A 25,111-nucleotide genomic window follows, 5' to 3' on the forward strand; every position below is an offset into this window, starting at 1 on the left:
GGCACTTGACTCACTACTTTGATAACACAGCCCCGTTTCGATTTCTGTACAGCTTTGTATATTGAAGTTATTGAAGTAACCATGCAAGGTATCGAAGATCACAAGACAGCATATTCAAATGGGGGTGAAGTACCCTTTGTGCCTTTGTCAATCTCCTCTTGGCTTTTGACTTTGTGAACTGTGTCAAGATCGGTGACTGGTGACAATCTGAACACGGCATTATGCTCCTTCTCTGCTGTGCAGCAGGTTCTGCAAAGTGTTCTTTTCTAAGCAGCAGTATGAGGTGGTCAGTGTAGGTGTTGTCAACGGATGATGCTGTGTTGGTATTGTGCCAAAGCAGCATCTTGACCTAACAACCAAGAAGAAAAGTTACAAATGGGAAGCTAATACACATAACCGTATGGAACCTAAACAGGACCAGTGCTCTAGAGCGCAAGACCATAGAATTGGATGAACACATGGATAAATTGTTCATGATTTCGATGAACCTTTTTCATGAGGCAATCTATGTTATAATGTTATCGCTCAGCACAATGATGCACCTGTCTGTATCGGAAGTTTCTCAAATGTTATTGCTGGTTCTATCTGTTGCCTGTTGTCACTGAACCTGGTGTAATCAGATAATATGCAGGACATTTATTGTGTAATACTTTCTGGAAGGCATGCGGGCACCAGCAATTATGCTGGAACCTTTGATGAGTCATGTACAAAAGCCAATGCGCTTGACTGAATTTTAAACTATAGACCAAATTTTAAGCGAAAGAAGAGTGTACTTGCCTATATCATTGTGCTGAGTGTTACTTGTTTTGCTGGGCACAGGTTTGCCCAATAAACAGTTATTTTCAGGACTTACGTTGTGCCAGTGGTGGTTGTTCACCGTCACTACAACATGACAATATTAATGAAGATGTACAATATATGTTTTATGAGACTTTTGTTGACAGTCACGCATGTCATATGGGCCATTGATGCTATATAGCATTATAGTCTGACCACCATCATTGTGCAGCTTGTCTTTAGGAACAACACTAGGGGTGCTGCTTAATAAGCAGGTCCTAATAGTGTAGCTAGTGGCAAAAACTATGCTTTTGGTCAAGTCCACTATACAGTCGAGCACTTTCACAACAAATGCCTCTACAATGCAATGACCTGTATAATGAATAATAATTATGTCCGCATTCTCTTGTGAGCTGTGCTGTGCACATCCTTTACAAACAAGTGACTTGTGTAAGGAGTGATTTCGGAGGCTCCAAGCACCTTGTTATATAAAGGCATTCAACTGTACGTCCCATGACATCACATGGTTTCTTTAGCATACTTTCCTTTCTTTTATTAGACTAGCCATGTTCGGTGTACGGAATGTGAATATGGTTCAGCGTTTTCAGTTCTTTTATTTCTTAGAGATTCATTATGCCTTTCAGGTTTTATCACAAGCTTTATTCAATTAATTTCCGTTATTTTTTGCAGCCGTTTTTAGTTATACTATTTGTCTTACCTGGTTTTCGTTTCATGTTTGTTTTGGTGACTGTTTTGCTTGACTATTGTTTATTATAATTGTCTGGTTCAATATGTGAAATTTACAGTCAGCATAAGCTCCACCTCTTTTTCTTCTCTTTAACTTCCACTATGTCAAAGTAGAGTTAAACAATTTGGGACAGTGGGCTTGAGGAATGTGTTGTCCAGAAGGGGTGTTAGGGAGGCATGTACAGGTGTCCACAAGTACCAGCTATGCAGTTAATGCACTATAATCTGTGGCGCGAAATGGTGTCAAGTAGTAGCAACTACAGAAAAAGAAAAGTTTGCTTAATTGTTAGAATAGATGTCTGTGAATTTAAATGATATTGGCAAGCTGTCACTTCATGTTGATGACAGGAAGCATCAGTGCCCCTTCTTTTTGTGTTGATTGCAAGTAACTTATTACTGCACTCAGCTTGTATAGTAGTGCACTTTTAGCCTTTATTCATTGGTGCACCTCGCTTTTATGTTTCCTCGTTATTTGCAGTGTTTCTAAGCAAGGAAACTGCAAAATTGTGTATTTACTTGATCAAGGAATTGTACAAATATATTTTGCCTGTGCTGTATTGGCTTTGATTACTGACGTCTTTAATAAGCTGAGACTGAGGCTCCAAGAATAAGTTAGAGATACTGTTTTTTGTCTTTTTTAGTTTTTACTGAGAACACTGAAGTGCAGGCACAGTATCCTTCAGTATTCTTATCCGCGTCATCCTGAGCTTCAGAAAGGAGTTAAGTGTGTTCCAGACAGAAGCTGAAGGTTTGTCTTCTGAAATCTTATGCCATCATACTTTATGTTCACACATGTTCTGTTGTGTCATAAGAATTATTAACTGTAGCTTTTGGTTCGAGCAGTATTATAAAACAGTGATAGAGTATTAAGTGTGCAGTGATGTGAATGCCACCGTTCACAGATATGTGAGTGCTTTTTCACACAGGACGACAAAGTTAGACACACATTTGCTTTGCATCTTTTCAAACATAGCTTCCATTTATTTTTTTTATTGTTTTTTCAGATCCTACATCTCACTTTCCACACATAAAGCTCATATATATATATATATATATATATATATATATATATATATATATATATATATATATATATATATATGGATGTATATTATATATATGTACCTCTTTCTGTATTTGCAAGCTTACGTCGTTTGCATTTTGTGAATAGAATACGATCTTTCATTTTTAACGTTGTCTGAAGGCATTTATGTGCAAACGTGTGAATAAAACAGAACAGAAAGAAACCTAACCTAGAGCAATGGTCATTTTGACTGATGAAAAAGCAAGCACTCATTGTCTGGTCAAATTCTGATTGTCCCCCAGAGTGCCACATATCTGGATTGTGTTCTATGGGGCACTCCTAGACTAAAGTGCAGGTCAAAATGTAAATATAAAATGTAAATATATTGTAACACTACAACACAACTTTCTTGCTTTTTAAATAGGTTTTGATAGCCTTTGCCAGTTATTGAAAAGCAGCAGCTGGGATAGTCGCCATCAACATTGATAGGTTGTATTGCTCGTCATGTCTGATTTGCAGAGCTTGTCTGCGGCATAAGAGGCCTCAACTCCCCTACAAAAAGGAACAATGATAAAAAGCCTCACAGCAACATCAACATTGACACCAACAGCCAAGGACTCATTTCGTAACATTTAATTCATTGGGCAACACCTTCTAGGAAAACAGAATAATGCAGGCAGGACTCCGAACCTGGATGTTCTAGGCCAACATTTGGGGAGTGACTGCATCAGCTGGGCTGTGCTTCTCCTTCCCCATGAAAAAACTATACAGTTTGCTTCAACAGACCTTGTAGAATCAAACATGGCATAATAACAATGGGGGGCACATTTACAAGAAACATCTCTCCTAGGGACAGCATCAAAAAAAGCCCAAGTCCAAAATACGAGACAATGTGGCGGTCCAGACCGCGGCTAATATGTTCCACTAAGAGAGAAAAACGTCCATAGATGAATCGTAGTAATGACCAAGAATACCGTATATACAGCAGATGTACACATAAAAGTAACACTCAGACATTTGCAGTTAGTAGATAGTACACTCACATTATCACATTATTTTGATGTGTTTCGTAACAACCATGTTGCGCAGCATGAGAGAGAAAAAAAAAAAAACATTTTATCATGCACACATATATATAGTACTTTTTTTTAGCTGTGACTTATTACTTAGACTAGTTAGTTCAGGCTGTTAACTGTCTTGAGAGTTGGTTATTACTTGGTGGCCTTGATGGTGGCATCTGGATTGCACGGTTGTGTTTCATCATTTGAATATTCCTTCACATGTTGCCTGGTTTGATTGTTGAGAGAAAGGATGCTTGTCGGGAGTGAGTACGCGAAATTGCAGAATTGGCAGCACACAGAAGCTTGCTGCAAGGTGCAAATTCTGGTTTGGAGAACTGTCTTGACAATGGTGGCAAGCAAGCTATTAAGCTGTGGTCACTGATACGAGAACATGGCGTCAAATGAAAACGAACTCTCGATTTATCTGTTTTTGCTATGGGAAATTTGCAGTGCATTTTTGTTTTGGTCATATGCTTGAAACTTTGCAAATTGGGTGACAAAAGGTGATGTCAGTGCTGTTCAAATTACAGTGTTAATTACTGCTTGTACAACATCTACTACAGCTACAGGCGCGAGTAGTATTTACAGTTTATATAACAGTTGTCCTCGATGAGCTGAAGTCAAGTTCTTCACAGGCTTAAGTCATGACACACGGATGACAAAACACAGAAACAGCAAAGTTGCCTTCCTTGTCGCAACTGAGGTCTACATGTTCCTGGACTGATCTTGGCTTAGCGAGGATGAGATTTGCTTCTTTTGCTCTTGAGAAGGCAAGCTCTGATAAGCCACTCGCATTGCATGCTCACATCTAACCTGACACACCATATCCTTCCACTAGTGCTAGATCTATCACAAAGGCAAGGCAGTTTATCGCGCACTAACTGACCTTTGCTGTGGCTAGCTTGACATATGGTAACTAGTGGTTAACATAGATGAGAAGCAAGAATTAACGAGACACACTTGACACTGCATGGAAAGCGCCTGACAAACAACTGTGCCGGGGTTCTGATGCAGGGTGGGACACAATGGAATGTTTGCCGTGGAATAATGGTATGCTAAAGCCACTGGTTTGTTTGTGCTTTGATGACACTGATGCAGATTCTGCATCGGGGTTCGGAAAGTGCTTCACCTGACAACAATGCTTGCACCTGTTAAATCAACAGTAAGATTTGCTGTAGTTACTGTGGAAAGTGGGGAAATGTGGACTTGCATGTATCTGATGTGGAGTTGTATGCTGTGTTAGACGAGTTGAGTTAGCATAGTGCATGAAATGTTACTGGAAATGCTTGATGCAAAACTTGTGTGTTTGAGAGCACGAGCGAGTCCTGTGGCAGCATGTTTCTTTTCCGTGGCTTTATTTTTTTTTATATTCCAATATTGCAAATGGTTTTGGAAACACGAACAGCAGCACACAGACCTTGACAGACCTGTCAACAGAGTGCCAACAATTTTTTTCTTTTTAGGAACTGGACTTTCTGTTCACTACAACGTAATGCATGTGAATTGTGATTGTGGAATTGCTGCCTAAGAGTTAAAATGCTTGACATACTGTCATTAATAGAAAAACAAATTGAAAAGGGGGCTAATGGACTTTCGTTAGGTGAAACAGCTGTGTGGCATGTGGCACTCCCAAAGGACCACTGTCTGTAACTATTCTTTCGGGTGGCTCAAAACAGACCATTTTTAGCGAGAAGTCTCTAAGTGACGGTAATGACTTGCTCGGAGTTTTGTCATTTTGTGTTTTACTCTTTCCTAGACCTCTTCCTAAACATTTTTGAAAGCTTTATAGCTTTAAACTACATTCTGCAGCATTGGTTGAACAGTCAGAATGTGAAAAAGGAGAGCAACACCCGATTTTCGAAAACGGTACATCAATATGTTGCTTTGCATAGAATAGCAGCTTTGATGTCTCCACCTAGATGACCCAGCAATAAGCTCTTCGGTATTACAAACGTAGACGCGTATATCGCTTCTAGGACCGAAGTACTCAATTAACTTAGCCAATTGATGTTCTTTGAGACATTTTCAGGACCTTTTTCGCTAAATTACCAACACTGCCGCATACGTTTTGCAGCTTTTGATACACGGACAACGTCACGGGAGCTTTTTGTTCGTCGCGTGACCTGAACAGCTAAATTGCCAGTGGCGTCAGTGACGTCGCCACTAAAAACCTTTATGCCCAGGCGTATTCGTCTGCAGTGTCGACGAGCTACATCCTCTTACATTGGCAAGTCTGGCTCAACTCGTGTCACGTCAGTGCAGGGGTTAACGAGACGAAGAAAACGAAACGTCATCAACGAATACATCACGCCAGCAGAAGCCGAGATACGCAAGTGGGGCGGGACAAAGGGCCGGCCATCTAACCGACGACTACAATACGCCGTCTTCCAGCACCCGGAAGCTTGCGCGCGGTAGAAGCGGATATTCTAGCGAGAGCGAGATTGAAAGACTTGTGGGTCGTGTGTACGTGTCCTCTCCGCGAGCCGACGGGGCGGGTTGCCGCTCGCCGCGGAGCACTGCCACTGAGACACGGGACTGCAGCGGCCCCGGACCGGATCGGAGCAGTCGGTTCGAAGGCGCGGGACGATCGGAATGGCGGGTCCCCGCCGCGAGACACCGGGTTTTTTTTGATCCGGGCCGAGAGCCTGCAGCGCCCGTTCGATGAATACATGTTTCACAATCACACCGCTACCTACACAGCTTTGGTCTACGAACACTATTAGTACGGGAGGCGCGGTGCGCAATCTGGGCTCACGGACATTTGCGGCCTCCACCAGTTCTAGCTCTTTACACAGCATGGCGTATTGCGCCGACGTATTCCACCGTAGGTTCAAAGGAAAACCCGTTCGCAGCAGCCTGCGAGGCCGATGAGACTGCCGCAGTGACGTGGTCACTTTCTATGTCCGTCGATCTTGAAATCGAAGATCACTGAAGTCCGCGAGCTCCATTGGCTCCCGTTCGCGAGCTCGAACGAGGGAGCCAATTAGGCAAGCGCGAATTTCAATGGCTTTGGGTTCAGTGGTCGTTGAAAGAGATTGTCCGTGTGGCTGCTTCAGACGCAGACGCCGGCGTTGTCGAGGCTCGTGCGGCCCGACCATATATGCTTAACGAAGCTAGCAGCGAATATTTAATGCAACGTCTTCCGCGCGTTGGAAGCCTTTTCACAACATCCGCAGTTCTGGAAGCCACGTTATCAGCTTACATACGTCTCACTGGCGCTGACTACTATACGGAACGGAAGGACGCTGCGAACGTGAAGTACGTGTTTCCCAGATTGCGCCACGTCGCCGCGTTATCTACAACCTGCCGCTGGTATGTACAGACTGTGCTGGGAGTTGTGCTTCGTCATGTGTCGTGACCGCGTACGTGGTGTAGGCCGTCACACCTCGTCATATCTGAGGCTCGACAACTGTGCTGGTGCAAGAAACATCGAACAGACACGCCCTATATTATAGTACACGCGCGCGCACGCACACACACACGCATACGTATACACACTCAACACAATAGAGCGTGCGGTGATAACTAATGCACAAGAACGCACCGCGCTCGGTCGGTGGACTCCCACGTGCAGAGGACGCTTTACCGTTAAGGGGCACGCGACGCCGTTTAGGTCACGTGGACTTGACAAGACACTACTAGCTCGGACAGTCGGATCGTGGTGCATCTATGGTTTACACGTGCGGGTGTGGATGAGTATTCTGTGCGCGCGGACAAAAAGCGTACGTGCAACAGCCGCGGCCGTTTTATCACAGATACCTCCTCTCTCTCTAACTGCGTATATAAAATGGCTATGTGATATAAAGTGGCCGTTGCCAAACAGCACGGGCAAAACGAAATGCTACTACTGTGCTTTAAGCTCAGTTTTGAGGCTTCGTTCTACTGTGCCAGTGGCGCCTGGTGCTACTGCTCGTGCACCGATATATATTTTTTTTCCCCTCGTTTTAGCCATTAGTGGTTCAGACTGCCAGGTTGGCGAATTTGGTCAAACGGCCCGTATCTGGTAACTGACGGCGTGAAGGTCCACTGGCGTGATGCAGAAGAACTTGTTAAGGCTGTCATTAACATAGTAGCCCTGGAAAGCCGAAAAGCTCGATAATCGACCGTTCGATTGTACTTACTCACTCAAAGGACGCCCCCTTACGTGATGTTGCGTAGAAGCGTGTAGAAATCCTAAACATCTCGCGGTTAATGCTGGTCGCTAAAACGTTATTCCATAGTTTCGATAGACCTCGAAACTCGTAGACTTAGTCACATTTTCCAGAAAAAGAAAATGGTAGGGGATGTATGCCATTCAAATCGAGGACAACACTGGACATTTGTATGGAGTGCAGGTCTTTAATTGACCACGTGACGACTCTCTTTTACAATTGTCCGAGAGTTATTTCCGGCCTAATCCATGTGTGCGGTGCTTTAAAGGGCCCCTGAAACGGTTCGGACAAATTTTGTAGACGCGTAGGGTACAGCTTAAGTAGAACATTCGCACCACAATTTAAGTGAAGCGTTACGTATTAATGGAGCTACAAGCGATTAGAAGTTACCCTCCTCCCTAGCCATGCTTTTCCTCCTCAACTCGTTCGCCGAGCGAGCGGGGCTAAGCTCCGCCTTCACTGGTTCAGCGTCACGATGCGACATCACATCGTCCACTTCCGGTTGTTTTGGAGCCCGCCCGCGCGAGACCTCTCCGCTAGCCGCTTGGCCGTCGACCCCAAGCCAGAGCTATCGAAGCAGCGTGCGTTGCAAGCATTCTGTCGTAGCGCCGAACATGTTTTGTATTCCGGTAACCACAGGCAAGCTGGTCATTTCGGCAAATGACTGGAGGCATAAACTCAAGCTGATGAAGGAACATTAGCGTAGACGTACGTGAGCGGCCTGATCGGTCTGCACGGTCCATACACTTGTTGGCGCAGCGCTTAACCAGCCAAACAAAGCGCTAATATTGCTCTAACCAAGAGTAAAACAATTTAAACATTTATAAAAACAAGTTTTGATGATTACACTCCTGCGAAAAATACACACCAGCAGCAAAGAAGAATACACTTCGTTGCTGCTACTGTGTATGGTTGAGCTTTGTGCCACCAGGTGGCTGCACCATGCAGACCATTCATATTTGCCCTTCTGCTCATCTCATGGCTCATCCCGTTACGGCACAGTTAAGCGGCCAGACTCTGTCCCCTTGCGCTTGCGTCTGCCCTAATACCGGACTCGCGAAATGCTATTGCGCTAGTAATCTTCCGGTGTAAAATGACGGCCACAAACGCGCAAATCCTGGCGCCGATCGGATAGCGGCAGTCTGATGCGCAGCAGGCAGTTCGCTCGTACGCTGCCTTGCAGAGGGACACGATGTCGCAGCTTGACATATTGCCAGTCGCTACGTTTGCAGTCCACAAGGCAACAAAGTCCAATCATAGTGCTCGCGAAAAGACTGAGACCGACTCTGACCGCGGAGCTCTCTTCAAAATGGAGTACGTTGTAACACAAGCAGACGACACACGCTGTGTGCCGGAAGTGCTTAAGTGTACTGAAAAATTGTTCTTGTGCATTCTCTTTATGTTACTTTCATTTCATAAAAACAAATTAACTAACATTCCAACTATTACGAAGATAATTTGTTTACCGTAAAGTTGGAAAAATTATCGATCACGCGCCCTTGTCAGCCAATCGGATAGCTCGCCCCACTGACGTCGTATGGGTGATTTCGGTCATATGGGTAGGGGCGGCTTAAAATTCCGCCGAGCAGTGCGCTGCGATCGGCAGCGATGTGCATATTTAAAACCTTATAATAAATTACACGCTTTACGCGGAGCACTTAGATGTGTCAATTATTGATCAGAAGGACCTACTCTAACGACTCAATACGTTTGTAGAAAATCGTCAAAAGCGTTTCAGGGTCCCTTTAATACGGGCAGAGCAGTAGGCTTCCACTAGTACAGTATAGAATAGCCGTTGCTAATGATCCTTAAAAAGCGGTTAGTATAAAATCGCTGCCAGCTATAGGGCGCAGCGGGTGTAATGTCTAAAGGCAAAGTTTCGTAACGCTCGCTCAAAAGTGCCGATGAGATGATGTACTGTAGCCGTTACGCATGCAGATAAACCAAAACGCAGTTGGCTGAGTTCGTGCAAAAAAAAAAAAGAAACATATCCGCTTCGTGTTGTGAAACGAACGGGCAATGTAGAATGTCTAAACGTTTACTGTCCTCGTTGCACGTTTGTTCCGTGTTAGTCGCAAGCATACGTTTCCCGTTCTTTGTTGAGGTTGCGGAAGCTTTGAATTCGGGAATTCGATTCCAGACGCCTTTGGCCTTTTTTTTTTTTGCAGTCCGGACACTCGGCCTTTCGGCGGTATCGGCGGTTTATCGAATCGGGATACCATATGTTGCCTTCATTTGCCACCATCGTCAAGAACGTCCTTGTCTATAGTTTCTTCGTGTTGCAATTCAAGGAAGCAGTAACGAAAATATATAGAAACGGCGGGGCTAGGGCGATGCGAATGGTGAGGTGTTCGGGCTGGCCAGATATTGTCATAGGTGGCAGACGACTGCCTATCACCTACGAGACACTAACTTCGCGCGTTATGAGAAGTTAGCGGCAGCACTGGCGTGTACCCACAGACACGAAAGGAACGACGCGATGGCATAACGCCGTAATTTCAACTGCGTTGAGGAATAATGCACTGTGGTTGAAAGGGTATTACAAATATAGTAGTCGAAACTGTTGGAAAACTAGTTTCAGTGAGAAAAGTGTGGTGGTGGAGGACGCAATTGGGGAACGAAGTAAAAAAAAAAAAGTAATAATGAAAATTGTTTGTTGCACCTTGCACCAAGCTCTGCAGGACCGGGCCCGTCGCACTGTCATCCCATTCACAGAGATCAGAGCAATGCAGAGACCGTCAAGATTTCGTGAGCTGACGCAGCAGCAGTCAGCGACGAACAAGTTCGTCGCTGACTGCTGCTGAACGGTTCGATTCACGCATTCTTCGGGGCGTAGGCGGGCCCGTCGGGAGTCTCTAGTTGTAGCACCGCGCGAACACGATAGAGTGCACACGAACTGACGCAGGGGTTCAGGCACTCTCAATGGGTCACCCTGAAGCCATGTCCCGCATGCCTGCCTGTTTGCTGATCATGGGCGCTGATATCAGAGACCGCAGCGTGGTTACCGTCTGTAGAGATAATCACGATGTCACGTTCAAGGCTGTACTGTGCTCGCGCTGCCGAAAATTTTTCGGATTCCGGGCACACACGTGGTGCGCCCCGTGCGCTTTGGCACCTGCCCGAGCGGGATGATTGCAACGGGGCAATTAGTTCGCCCTCAGAGGAAGTTCCCACTACCACCGAGCAACCTCGTGCCACTATCATTAACGGAAGCAACCGCCCATGCCACAAATAGAAGCGATGCAAGCGAGAATTCGCTTCAGGAGAAACCCGAGCCACCTTTTGGGCAGCACCCGTCAAGGCATACACGGTCAGACACTGTGAGCGTCAGGGACGATATCGAGACACACGATTTCACACGCGGCTTCAGTGCGCACACTGCTACTACTGACCCGCGCTGCCGGTCGGATCATCGTGTCCGCACGAGTCTTGCACCGGTCCAGCAAAACAGCAGCAGTAGCAGCGTCAGCATCAGCATTACATACTTTCGGCTGAGACACTGCTCGCGCATTCCAGACGCCACCGATCCTCTCCGCCTCGCCTGCTTGCTTCGACCATTACAGCACAGAGGTGGGGGAGAGAGAGATAGAGACAGTTGGCCCGGTCACGCCCTGCTGTATGCGTCTGCTTTCGTTACCGCGGGAACCGTTCGGACGCTATATTGCTTTGTGGTATCGTGGTATGGCCATGCTCACGTCGAAGCACTATTTATGTACACGAGTCTAAGCTACGGGAAACCGAGCGGGAGAACTCCACGTACCGGGTACACGCACTCAGCGGCTGCCTCTGTACACAACGTTCACAGAGCTCACAAATTCAGTTCTTTCATTTTTCTTTTCTGTCAGGGCCTGCGCGCTAGATGTCTAGGCTCTTCGTTTTCGCGTTCTTATGTTACCCCCCCTAAGCCCCGCACCTATATTTCGATGTTTTTGTTTTTCGCCCGCAATAAGATCGTCCGCTTTTTTTTTCCCTTTACGCTTGTCGATGTGTGCTTAGTCGTTTGGGCACTCTGGAGAGCTTTACCTTGCTTTTGAGTTTCGACTGTGAACGCGTGACCTTATTTTTCTGGCTTTTCGAATGACCTCTTTCCCAGCAGCTGCCCTACCTGGTATCGCTGCGTGGTGCATGGACGCCAGCGAGAAATTGCACTTCTAACGCCCTCGAGTGACGATTGCAAAACCGCTGCGTTCGCGTAATGTTAAAAAAAAATAATAGAACATAGTTTCTTCGTTGATCGCTTCTGTGATTGCCGGGTGCGTTTGTGTAAGAGAGTCTTGCGCATGTCACTATCTTCGTTTATTTATTTATTTAACTCGGCACATATTTATATTGCTCGATTTTCGAGGCCAATTAACTGACAAAAAGAAAAAAGAATGCGCCACGACGAGCCAGTTTCCTCGCATCAGCTCACTACCGAGTTTTGTAAGGACACTCTCTTCATGTGTGCCCACTATTTTTTAAGATCTTTCTGTCTCCCCTCACCCCTTCCCCAGTGCAGGGTAGCAAACTGTATATCTATCTTTCGGTTAACCTCTTTGCCTTTCTAATCTCTTTGACCTCCATCATGCGACTACTCCTCCGAAATACTTCCGCTTGCGCTGCGCGCAACAGCGGGGTCTGCGCAAACAAAGTGGACGCTCAGAGCTAGCGGCGATGCGTGGGTCGTGGCGAGGACTAAAACCCACCACGCTCCCGACTTTCTTGCCGTGAAGCAGCGATGGTGAGGCCACCGGTTCTACAGAGGCAGCCGCTGTCGCCACGTTTTACACCGGGAAGGCGGCTTGGAAGGAGGTCAGTGATGGCGCAACCACTGTCGTTATTTCTTTCCATTTTTTTTTTACCTCTGCCTATGCGCCGGTGCTTCTCAGCCCGTCGGAACGGAACCCGGAATGCTGGGAAAAAACCAGTCGGCGTTTTTTTTTTTTTTTTTTACGCAGGTGAGCGGCGGAGCGATCGTTCCTATAACATTTATTTACTGTACGTCTACCTGACTGTTTATTCCTTTTTTCTTCCTCCCAGTCAACGACATCGTTACGCACCGTAGCTGCCAGACCGCCATTACGGCACCGTCAGTTTCCCTCTAGGAGACATTTCTTTTACAAATTTCTTGTAATGTATATCATCCTCGCCAACTGCATCTCGTCTCGGCGACATTCCTGCTAATATCAACGTCCTAGCGAGTTCCGTACTCTCTTTTTTTTTTTATTCTCTCATTTGCTAGCTAGAACTTAAGATATAGTAATGACGAATGCAGTGTGCCGGACTGTCGTTTAAAGTACCAAAGATGAAATACTCACCGGGTTGCCTCACAATTGAGAAATCTTTTTTTTTCTCGTTTTATCGCATTGCGGGATGTGCATCAATGACGCACGGACTCTGAGTTCCACATGCTGCGCACATCGGGGCAATATCGCGTAGTTCGGATAAGTAGAACACAATTCCTGCGCTGGCTGATCTTGGCTGATACTACTTGACTAAAGAGAAACGTCCGAACTTGCACGGCACTTTAGACCTCCCACAGAGGGAAGAGAATTTTTCATTTTCAGAAGAATCGCTTGTGCATACAGAATGAACGTGTCATGCGAGTCTATGGCTTCGCAAGATAATCACTGTCGAAGTGGATTAAGCGCTGAAGTAACTTAACGGCAGATTTACAGAGGCCAAGATTGCACGATACCACACGATAACTTTCAATGTGCGCATCAGTGTTACTTGTTTTGTTCAGTAATGAAACAACGGAAACAAATCGTGCAGTACAATGGTTCCCGGGCCTGCTTGTAAGTCACTTCACTTATTTTTTATATCATATTTTGCACTCGCGTCGTTTCGTCGTGATAACCATTCCGAGGTTCGATCAACTGTAACGGCCCGCCGAGCCGAACTGATATCTACGCGCACTTCGTCCCACCAATTTCGCACGGCGTAGTGAAAAACTACGTGTCGCCTGAGTCAACTAGGAAAGAAGACTGGCCGTTTGGTTCTTGCCTTGCCGGCCTTCAATCCTACCGTGCCTAGTTCTGCCACGCTGCTGAAGTAATTTTCTGTGAGCTGACCAGCAAGGGTGTAACTGCCCTTTCAACTAATCAGAGCAGCCGAACTGGTAAATTCAACAGCAGGGAGGAGTCGAGGAGTGCGTTTACCAAGATCTCGGAATCATTACGTGGCGCTTCGCAACTGCAGAACGCCACTAGAGCTTCGGTTTCAGAGGTCAACCGGACGGAGCGGCCGTCTACGAGGCACTCTGTGCATAGCGGCGCTCATTGGGCGAGCTTTCGTCCTCCCCCCAGTACACACAGCCGGTTCTCTGGCTCATGACTGGCTGGCGAGTTTCGCTGCATTGCACGAAATTAGTGAGGCGGAGTATACGTAGCTGTGGGCAGGTCAACTCGGAATCTTTTGTTCACCTTCACGCGATATTTTTTTTCCCCGCCGGTGCTGTCTGTGTTTCGCTTAGCCGGCGAGGGATAACAGGAAACTGAGGATGGAAGGACAGAACCAAACTCATTGAACGCGGCAGGTTACGAAAAAGGCCGCAGCGTCGCGCGGCGTGTGCTGTCCTTGCTTTTCGTCGGTCGTCGCCGTCGGCTTGGCTCCGTGCTGGGCGTCGTCGTTCCTGGCGGACCGCGGTGGCCGCGTCGTGGCGGGGCGTCGTGTCGTCGCCACGTGCGTGTTGTCTCTCTTGTCGCCGACGGTATCCCGTTGGCGCCCGCGGTTCCTCCATTCTTTGTCATGCTTGTCGTCGCACTCCCTCCTTCCGTTCGTGTTCGACTCGGCGGTGCTTTGACGTCTCCGCCCACGTCTTCGCAGTACCCGTCCGCTGGAAACGTTAGCGACACAGAGAAGAGAAACACGCATCACTCAGTGCGTTTAGAGGAGACTCGCTCGTCAAGCATGCGCGTGTAAAACGAAACACCCTGTTCGCGCCTGCCGGCGTTATACAGTATGCAACGGCGCGAAAAACATCTTAATTGACTGCCGTGCGAGGAACAGGGTCTCTCCGTAATTGCGTGCATCAAATAATGTTCTCCGAATGCCACAAGGTCACTGAAAGAGACACACTGCACCTTCTGCTTGCTTTCTTTTATGATTGTGGCCTTTCGGCCGTGTAGTATCACCACTTTACGATCCTGAAATAGACATTGCAGGCAGAGCAATTGTTGGTCCCGACTTCAAGTATAAACCAGCCTGTTGTAACAGGGCAACTAATTTGGACAACATAGTTCTGAGAATAAGCACATTAAATGTGATTGGCCTTTTCTTGTTTCAGAGAGAGTATGCTCCTGTGGCCATCATGCACGCAGCTAGTACTGCGCCCAGAAGTGTTGCTAGAATTTGTGGAGCCTGCCAAAGGTGCAGCTTGTTGTGAAAGGTATGATGACTGCAAAGATGCAGACGTCATTTTTTAGAGAGAAGTAAGAAAGAAAGAAAACTACGCTGACTTACAACATCCTTAATTCTTGCAAAACGATAAGAGAAAAGAGTAAGAGGAATGGTGTTTGAAGTTCGCGGCTTTATTAGGAAATAATCAAATATGCGTTCAATTTATATTGCGGCTCTTAGGCGGGTACAGCCTTTCATGGCGCACATGAGTTCGTTGCGTGATAGTCAACTCAATACTGCGAATTTCATGAACAAAAGAACATAAAAATTACTAAAAACGAAAAAAAAACTAGGTAGGCTTTGCCGTTGTACGCATATGCAGAACAGGCAAAGCACGCTTTACAGGAAAAGGGGAATGGAGTGAATTGGTTTTCAAACACTGAACGAGCCCGCCAGCCTGGAGGGCAACGATAGAGAAATAGAGAAAGAATAATAAATTGAAGGACGGGGAAAGGGGGTGGAACAGCTAATTCTGACAATGAACACTTGCTCCAGGCTCTTTGCCTGAGAACATGTTAGCTTTCTATGTACACGCAGCTCTTCGTACGTTCTCGTAGCTCTGCCAACGCTGACAGTTTGTTATACGCTTTTACTCCACCCTCAACATTTTTTCGGTGCGAGCTAGGCCGCATTGTACTCATTGATGAAATACACAATGCATAGGAAGCCCAGCAGACCGCTGTACAGTTGACGTGAGTGAACATTAATCGGTCGCATATGTCCGTACGCAACGTCTACACAGCGTGCTTATTCACTGTTCTGGGTGCACTAAAGAATATAATACTGTGAAATAACGCAATGTAGACAACTATGAACATCATTTGGAAAACATGTACATCAAATTTTTTATTCTCTTTTGGCGTCTTGTCGGCGTCTACCAGAAATGGGCTTATTTGTGCAAAAGTTAAATGCTAATTTATAAAGTTTCGGGAAATTCGAACTACTTGGACGCCGATCAATTAACTTCTTGGCCATCGAACATGCCGACACTTAGTGCGTTGAGTCTCAACCACTCACTACCATACTGGAGTTGACTTCATCACTAGACAGAGTAGGCAGCGAACTAATAACGACACAGAAAAAAAGCACTTATTTTTGTGCAACACAAGGAAACCATTCGTGCGTGTTTTCGTAATTTGCAGTGTCCCATAGCGTCTTATTTTGGAACTCCGAAACTGATTTAGGTTTAGCACGTAACTGCAAGAGATCTTCGAACCCTACCACGTCGTGCCTAAGAGCGTACTTTATCAAGATTATGAAGCCTGAATATGCGACCTACGTGGTGACGAACGCGGCTCGCGTGCCTAACCATCGACATTGCGCGTGTGCTACCTTTCACTCCGATCATTACGGACCTGAGCTGCGACGAAGTGCCTGCTTTGATAGTGACAGGTGCTCGCTTTTTCGTGGACGGCTATCTTACTTATTGACGGACATTCATCGGAGCGACCAGCTTAGCTGAAGAAAAAATTAACGGATGCCAAAAGGAAATCCTTACGTGCTACACAGAACAATGTTAGCTTGCCCGACGACGAGGACCAACGAATATGTCGACGACTACAACGACGACGTCTACGATGTAAAGAGGCTCTCGCTTATTTGATAGTAACCTAAAGCTATCCAGAGAAAAGCTACCGCACCTTTCCTGTACACATTCGTGTACTGCTGCGGCCTCCGACTTCTGTCATGAAAACTACACGATATTAATACCAATGACAGCGGAACTGACAACTGACAAAGACAGATGCCTCCAAGATCGGTTTAATTCTCCTTAACAGCTGTCACCGTAATGAAGGCTCTGGCCGGGTGTCCTAGTTCGAGGTGGCTCGTGTTTGACCCAGTTCACTGCAGACCGTGCGAGCGATGAAGCAGTCAGTTTGACGATGAGAGCAGCAAAAGTGCACAAACACACTCTGTTGAAGAGTGCTTTGTGCCCTCTTCCTCAAATCGCCGTTCAATCGTCTGCGGAATCGTTCATACAGTGTCCTGAATCATATCTTCGCAGTGACTGTCGATTAACGTCTCTGATGTTATACTGATAAATGTACGTACTACGTGTATGTATGTATGTATGTATGTATGTATGTATGTATGTATGTATGTATGTATGTATGTATGTATGTATGTATGTATGTATGTATGTATGTATGTATGTATGTATGTATGTATGTGTGTGTGTGTGTGTGTGTGTGTGTGTGTGTGTGTGTGTGTGTGTGTGTGTGTGTGTGTGTGTGTGTGTGTGTGTGTGTGTGTGTATGTATGTATGTATGTATGTATGTATGTATGTATGTATGTATGTATGTATGTATGTATGTATGTATACGCACGTACGTATGAAACGCGATTACTTTTATACGCACCCTTTATTCTTCTCCGGCTAGAAGTCCCTCTGGTCGTACGCGTCCCGGGACGGCTCCTGGACGCGCTCCTCGCGGGTTTCGTACACGGGGAAGTTTGTTTCGGCCGTGGCGCCGTAAGATGTCTGCCGTTGGAAGGACTGCTGCTGCGTCCCACTGTTCGCCGTCGAGTCCTCCTTCGAAAGGAAAAAGCGTAAAACATTCACCGCTGTCAAACGGTCCGCTGAATAAGGCATTGCAGAACGCGGGTACGTAAATGTGAAACCTATTAAGCGTAGGCTCCCTTCGGCCCATCCAATCCGTCAAACGATGGGATGGTTGCTCGGTCTCTGACCGCAAACGCTATGATAGGGCATGTCATGCACATTTAATGAATCGGGTTACATGGCCATCTGCAATACACTTACAAATGCGGCGGCCGCCGGCTCTGTTCTCTAACAAATTTCGCAGAGAAACAAGCAGTACCTGAATTCCTTATTGGAACAAATACGCGCCTGATATATTCCTTTATCAAAGCTTTCTTTGCCTTCCTACTCGGTATTCTGCTAGGCCCGTTTTTCGCCGAGCAACGTGGTCCGATCCCGGAGACAGCGTAACCTGTGGTCGCGTGGGTCACGTGGCAGGGCCACGGGGTGGAGTCACTGCCCTGTCACCCCACTCTCTTCCCGGAGTGTCGCGCGCTTATCTTTGCTTCGTCTTCTAAGACGATGAGCAAAACGAGAACAGTGTGAAAGCAGGAGCCAACGTTTCGACAAGTGGACTTGTCTTCTTCAAGGCGACGTATGCTTTCCTCGCCACAGTATATATATATAGGTGGGGTTCTTCTAAAGGGGAGAGGGTGTAATGCGGGTGGGCGCGGCAACGAGCGAAGGTGTACTAGCGTGTAGAATAGAGAATAAAGGAGCGCTGTGCACAAGGCCAGTGACCCGGCCGTCTGTCAATCACGTGTCAAGAGGCGGATATTACTTGCACGGTAACTCGAAACACATATTCAAAAAAGCGAAATTTTACCGATTAACTGCTTAATTAATTGCTTTACGGCACATGTTGCAATTGACGAATTAGCCGGCGAATTTGCAAGACGCAGCCACTTGAAATGAACCTCAAGGAAGGCACCAGTTCCAGATATTATTTCGCGAAGTGTGGGGCGAAATACATGGGCGTTACAGTTAAATTCGTGCTTCAATGCAAGAGCGTTTTGTTAAGAAAAGTAAGCGGAACAACAGTATACCTTCTTTACGGCGAGTTTTATCGCGCATATCTCCAAACAGGTGTCATTCTCGAAATTCATCCCGAATGAATGCGCCTTGCAATCTCAACGGCTACTATTCGTAAATTGCAGTATGTGCCGTGAAGTAGTCGATTAAGAAGTTATTTAGGGCATTGTTAAAATTAGTTGAATATGTGTTTTCATTTCTCCTGCAACTATCGTCCGCCCCTCTCCATAGTCCAGCTCCAGGAATATAATTGAATTATGTTAGCCGCAACTATATATATATATATATATATAAGTATATATATATAATTCGCGCTCACCTTAAAGGCGTTCTCGAGCGGATTCCACGAGGGTCCTTCCTCCTCGCGCGGAGGCTCTGCCCACGGCTGCTTCTCTCCCGATGCGAAGATGGCGTAGAAAATGACGCCGCCGAAGTGGATCAGGCTCGCGATCAGGAACACTTTCTCCCAGCGGGACGCGTCGTCACCGCCGTGGATCTGGAAGGCGTGTTTTTTTTTTTCGTGCTTTTGTTGAACCACGGCGCGCGCATCGTTATATTTCGGGGTTTGACGTCCCGAAACTGCACGGAGAGCCCCGAAAACTTGACCGCCCCCCCCCCCCCCCGGTGCAGTGCGTTTGGGGCACCACGCGCGAGCGACTCGTGTGCTGTTGTGCCACGCGCGCGTGCGGGCTACCGGCCGACAGAGCCGAGGCGCTCCTGCGGCCACGCGGTCCGTCTCGCGCGTGGGAGGCAGCTCAATAAATAAATAAATAAATAAATAAATAAATAAATAAATAAATAAATAAATAAATAAATAAACAAACAAATAAATAAATAAATAAATAAATAAATAAATAAAAGCACTCTGCGACTGTCTATGTAGACAAGTCGCGCCCCGCATTACGTCTATATACTTCGCGCGAGCTAAACGGTACCGGTTTAGGGGGGCCGGGTTTGGAAACACTTCGCCGAAGTAACATGCACAGGCAAATTATGTTTTCTTTTTCTTCGCGTTGACAGGGTCGCTGTTATTTTATTCGTTTGCTTTCTTTACCACATTGCGCATAAAGTACCATAGTTCCATTCGTTCCTGTAGTCTATCCTCTTTCCCTGTCTGTCCATTTCCTCTCCCCTGAACTCGAAGCCCTCAGCTGACCTCCGTTCAGGTATCGGCAGATGTAGCTATATATATATATAGTTTGCAGTGCTGTCAGAAGTAATTCACTTACTTGCCTGTTTTCAATTTATCGGAATATAAACCACCATTTGCTACAACACTTATGAAGGACGTTGTAATGGAAGGTTAACGGATCAACTCTGATCGCCGGCCGGCGAGGTTCCTAAACGTGCACCTAAACGCAAGTGCACAAGCGTTTGTGCACCTGTAACTCTTTCTTCAGAGTTCGCTTTAGGACGTCCCAGAAGACACCGATTAACACCGCTGGCAGGGCGCGCGCCCTTTTTGGTAGCGTTCTAGTGGAAGGGCCTGTGCTAACTTCTCACGAGCGCGTTCTTTCAAGTTGCAACATTCTTTTATTTCTTTCTACGGATTGCACGCGTGCGCTAAATGGCAACATTACCGCGCGTGCACGCAATGCTCAATGCCAGCAATTGCAACGACCATTGTGCCGCTCGACGGCGCGGCACCTGATGGACTCGTTACGTTTAGTTTCTTTGCGGTTTGCACGGCCCAAGGTGATCGGCAGTGTACCGCTCGATCACGTCACCGCGGCATCGCTTATCGAAAGGCGTGAAGCCGAGACAGTTCTGTTCTGCGTCCACGGTGAGCGAATCGAAACGCGAGAGACACTCGTGCTCAAGCGCTGAAATAAATCTCGCACAGTGGCCAGCTTCTTTCCGCGTCATTCTACGTGTCGTTATCAATTTAAAACGAGACCGTGCTCCCGAAACGTAAGTTCCCAATTTAAGATGGTGCAGTGCATTCGAAAGGTCACAATGCTTGCACGCACCTCTTCTTTCTTGAATAAGTGAATCTTGCCTTTCACAGGCTGAGGTTATCGCAGAACGCAAATTTTGAGTCGTCGCGCTAGGACTAAGGAATTTAAGCGAGAACCTTTGCCATCGTTTCCTCGCTTGCGTTTACCCGCCGCGGTTGCTCAGTGGCTATGGTGTTAGGCTGCTGAGCACGAGGTCGCGGGATCGAATCCCGGCCACGGCGGCCGCATTTCGATGGTGGCGAAATGCGAAAACACCCGTGTACTTAGATTTAGGTGCACGTTAAAGAACCCCAGGTGGTCGAAATTTCCGGAGTCCTCCACTACGGTGTGCCTCATAATCAGAAAGTGGTTTTCGCATGTAAAACCCCATATTTTAATTCATTTTCCTCGCTTGCGTTTGTTACAATGGCGTCGCTCATGCTCTGACCCGTATTTTTTTGGAACTGAAGCGTGTTTAAGAAACCGGCTGCGCATCGTACTCGAGCAATCACGCGCAGGATACCTGATTTAATTAATTATGATTATGATAAGACGCAGAGGCGTACTTCGTTGAGCAACGGCAAGATACTGCAGACTCTGCCCGATCGCCGCCAGCGCCGGCTTCTTCTGCTTGACTTCCGATTCCGGATGCCACCAAATATCCAGTTAAGCCAAGCAAGCTCTTTCTACATATAGACTGACACGTGCTGCCTTCATCCTATTGGCCGTGCGTATATGCTGAGCGCTGCACTCTCCTGGAGACCACTTCCCTTGTGAGTGCCCGCTGTACACGCAAGAGACGCAGTCAGTGACTCCATGTTCAGCGCTTATTGACAGCTGGCCATTTTCGGAGCTCATTGTCTTGGTTCGTAGTCAAAGTACTGTACCCATCAGGCGATGAAGGCCGCCGGGAATTTTTCATTGTAGCGAAGCCGATGTTAGATGTTAAGGAGCGTTGCCAATTGTTTTTTGTTTTGTTTTTAGTCGCGTGAATGAGATTCTTTCTCCTGGTGGTCGTCGTCGTTCGTCCCTTTACGCTTGTTTTACCTTTACCATAACGCTCAGTATTTGGATCGATTCACCCTAGTAAAAGTAATGCATGCTATTCAATTACATCTCAAAAGAAAGTCTGTCGCAGGTAGTGCAAATTTAATAAAACACGCCGACATTTCTAAAATGCCTTTTACAAGGGAACCCTCCACTCGTTCAGACCGATATGTCAGTTTTTCCCTCATAGTAAATCACTGTCTGCTTCACAGCGGCCACCGCTGCTTGTTTATCATGGGACACTACTGGACTCTGCGATCACTTTCAGCGTTCAGCACACGCGCCAAAGCATCGAGACGCGTTAGTGCACGTGTATTCAGTGACCTGACGGTGCAGTCGGCCGAATGCCGAGCTTGGCATCGAGAGGGGAAGTTCAAACGCGCCTTGCAGTGCGCTTACCTATATGTGCAAAAAAAAAAAAAAGATCGGGCCAACGCTTTTATTTGACTCTTTCCGTGTGCGCGACAACGCTATTCGTTGCTTACACGTGCACACGACATAAACAATTTCAGTAGACGGGCTCTCGCCTGCGAAACGAAGGAAATCACCGTAGCAGGCTTGCTTTTCCTACAACGTGAATAAGTGTGGGGATGCCAGCTTTCGCGAACGCGTGCCGTATGCGTTTACAGCAGTTGATTCTCATAGCAAGAACCGTTGTAGTGAGCTTCCGTCACAACATAGGCGGGGTAGTCGCCTGTGATGTAGGAACGGTTCGCGTAGTGACCATCTACCATCGCTTGCTGAAATCACCATACTCGTCTCGTTCGCTCCCCTTCTTCTCCTTCTGTAGACTTTCGCGACGTCGGCAAGCAATACTGTGAGCGCACGCCGTTCGCACCCGTGGTAAGGGCGTACCTTCTTGTCAGTGATGTACTCCACCACGATGGGGCAGAGCATGCCGGCCAGTGTGCCGACGCCGTTGGACAGCCCCATCAAGATACTTGCGTACCGAGGGGCGATGTCCAGGTGGTTCACGTTGAAACCTGCAAACGCGGGCAGTGATACGTTGGAACCTAAAGGGCCAATGGAGTAGAATGTAGAGTTCGGTTTGATCGATAATTTACGCTTCTGAAATACTTAAAAAAAAATAAAAGATTGGTCTTACTGTCAGTGGAGGCTCAATGAGCTAGGGCAGAGGCTGAAATGAAAAGCGCGACGCAACGAAAATGCGTTGACGTTTCAGTTAGCAGTGATTGACAAGCCAGTTCTTGTCGCAGTGCTTGATCAGCGTTAACAGAACGTCAGTGCATTTCGCCACAAATCCTTGAGGAAGGACTTGTCGAAGCTGGTGCCAAACACAACATTTCTGTTAAATCGTACGGGACTTCTTATATAACTATTGCCTAAAAATAAAAAAAAGCTGTTAATTATGAATTCTGCACTTGGGGCATGTTTCCTAAAGTGAACACAGTATAATTTAATTAGCGAATGTCTATTTATGATAACGTCACACTGCGATTTATCGTGCAAGTAATGCCAGCCTTGAACGCTTCTGATGTGACAGAACTGCGAAATCTAACACAGAAAGGTTCTAATAAGCCTGGTTTCACCCACACACACAAAATACTGCCTGGTGTTAGAGCTCCTATACAGCCTCTTAGATGCGAATTTAAGTTTGCACTCACTGGAGAAACGCCGCTCAAGCGACCTACATGTGATACACGTGCGTGATCCCAACCTGATATGGCGAAACCACTGAATCCCACGGCCAGTGTCAGCGCTGAGATGGCTACAGGGGTGCTTCGGGTGTAGCCCACCACCAGGAGGAACACGGCTTCCATGCCGAAGCCTGCCAAACAAGACGGGAAACAAAGAGAAAATGGCGATGCAGGTGATCCAGCTGCGATATTTACAACACGCCGATTTCATTCGCATCGTCTGTATGCACGCAATCGCTCTCAACATATCATTCGCTGGATGCCATTTGTCCTTGGAAATCTGTGTCAACTGTTTAGTCAAAATGCCACCGTCTCGACCGCACACTACGGATATGAACGAAACAAGGCAGAGTAATTAGACTGCGATGAATGCACAACACTGCTACTAGCTAAGTCTCTACGCTACAAAAAGATGGCGTTAAGATTTCCTGTCGAGTTTCTACTATTGTAGCGAATGGCACAATTCCGAGGCAGCAAATAGAAAACGATTCTCAGAAGTGAAGAACGACCTGCGCGGTAAAAAAGAAAGAACAACATAGGCATAGAAGAAACGCGCGTACTCAGCCTACGTTTTTTTTCATTACAATGAAAAGAAGACGAAGATGTGCTCTTTTGGAACAGTTATCGGCATTCGCTAACAGATAGCGAAAAGTTGGGCGTACCGCCTTGAGCTGAGTAAAATTATACACATAGTTACAATTATGGCGGACATCACGTGAAAGCTTACTTTTACGCATTAATTAGTTCATGGCAGAAAAAAGATACTCGCACATTGGGCGAAGCAGCGACGTACTGTTACCGTTTACGTTGCTTTATAAATACATGACTTTAGAGCCGATAAAAACACAGCTGTACAACGTGGGTAGGAACGTTGAGAACCCTATGCCTTCGCCTTTTCTAACTGGCTCATATTCTTTAGAACTTTCCAGCCACCATGTGCAAATTAGTTCAGCAAGCAGCGCACACTGCTCACAACTCTGACAATGGTTAATAACGAGCTCGCGTGTTGTTAACAGTGGGTGGCATGAGGTGATTCTGTGTGTGTGTGTGTGTGTGTGTGTGTGTGTGTGTGTGTGTGTGTGTGTGTGTGTGTGTGTGTGTGTGTGTGTGTGTGTATGTATGTATGTATGTATGTATGTATGTATGTATGTATGTATGTATGTATGTATGTATGTATGTATGTATGTATGTATGTATGTATGTATGTAGGCGACTGTAACGACATAAGCATGTGCACGTAAGTACGGCGCTCACGCGGGTGCGCGTGCTTGGCCATTGTAGGTGGCAGCAGTGCCCACCTCCACAGTTGAAGATCTTTCTGACGACTGTGGTGCTGAGTATCTGGCGCGTTCGCAGGTAGTCGGCCAGCTGGCCTCCCAGGGGCACGACAAGCGTCATGCACAGGTGCGGCAGGGCGCCCACGAGACCCGACTGCGCAACGGGAGGAGTGGGGAAGGGGCAAAGACGCACATGCGCAGGAGTGTCAAACGCTACTTCGCGGGACATGGGTAGCCTGCTTGAGCTCGCCGCACCAACACTTACAACAGAAGAAAAAAAGAAAGGAAACTAGATCGCACTAGTACACATGTGTAGTCGAGCAACATACAGAACCCGCCGAAATCGGTTAAGGGCCAATTTTATTTATATGACATTAAAAAGCAATACACTTAGCAGACATGAATAGAACAGCATACACATAATATGCAGTGGCAGGAAAACACATCATAGGAAGTACAAAATTGCTGCAATATGAAA

General features: G+C 46.7%; 1 protein-coding gene across 2 annotated transcripts in view; it reads right to left on the bottom strand.

Annotated features, from left to right (window-relative positions):
- Window positions 1-3,165: 3,165 nt before the first annotated feature.
- LOC142579757 (vesicular glutamate transporter 1-like) overlaps window positions 3,166-25,111 on the bottom strand; it is a 231,426-nt gene continuing 209,480 nt past the window's right edge. For both annotated transcript variants that reach the window (XM_075690304.1, XM_075690303.1), the window contains exons 10-15: window positions 24,655-24,787; window positions 23,377-23,487; window positions 22,554-22,681; window positions 19,034-19,210; window positions 17,501-17,673; window positions 3,166-14,577 (exon numbers count right to left, since the gene is read on the bottom strand). In XM_075690304.1, the coding sequence (XP_075546419.1) occupies window positions 17,518-17,673; window positions 19,034-19,210; window positions 22,554-22,681; window positions 23,377-23,487; window positions 24,655-24,787 (705 nt within the window). In that variant the 3' untranslated portion in view covers window positions 3,166-14,577; window positions 17,501-17,517. The remainder of the gene's footprint in view (window positions 14,578-17,500; window positions 17,674-19,033; window positions 19,211-22,553; window positions 22,682-23,376; window positions 23,488-24,654; window positions 24,788-25,111) is intronic.

Source organism: Dermacentor variabilis, chromosome 4 (genome assembly GCF_050947875.1).
Source record: "Dermacentor variabilis isolate Ectoservices chromosome 4, ASM5094787v1, whole genome shotgun sequence".
Lineage (NCBI taxonomy): Eukaryota > Metazoa > Arthropoda > Arachnida > Ixodida > Ixodidae > Dermacentor > Dermacentor variabilis.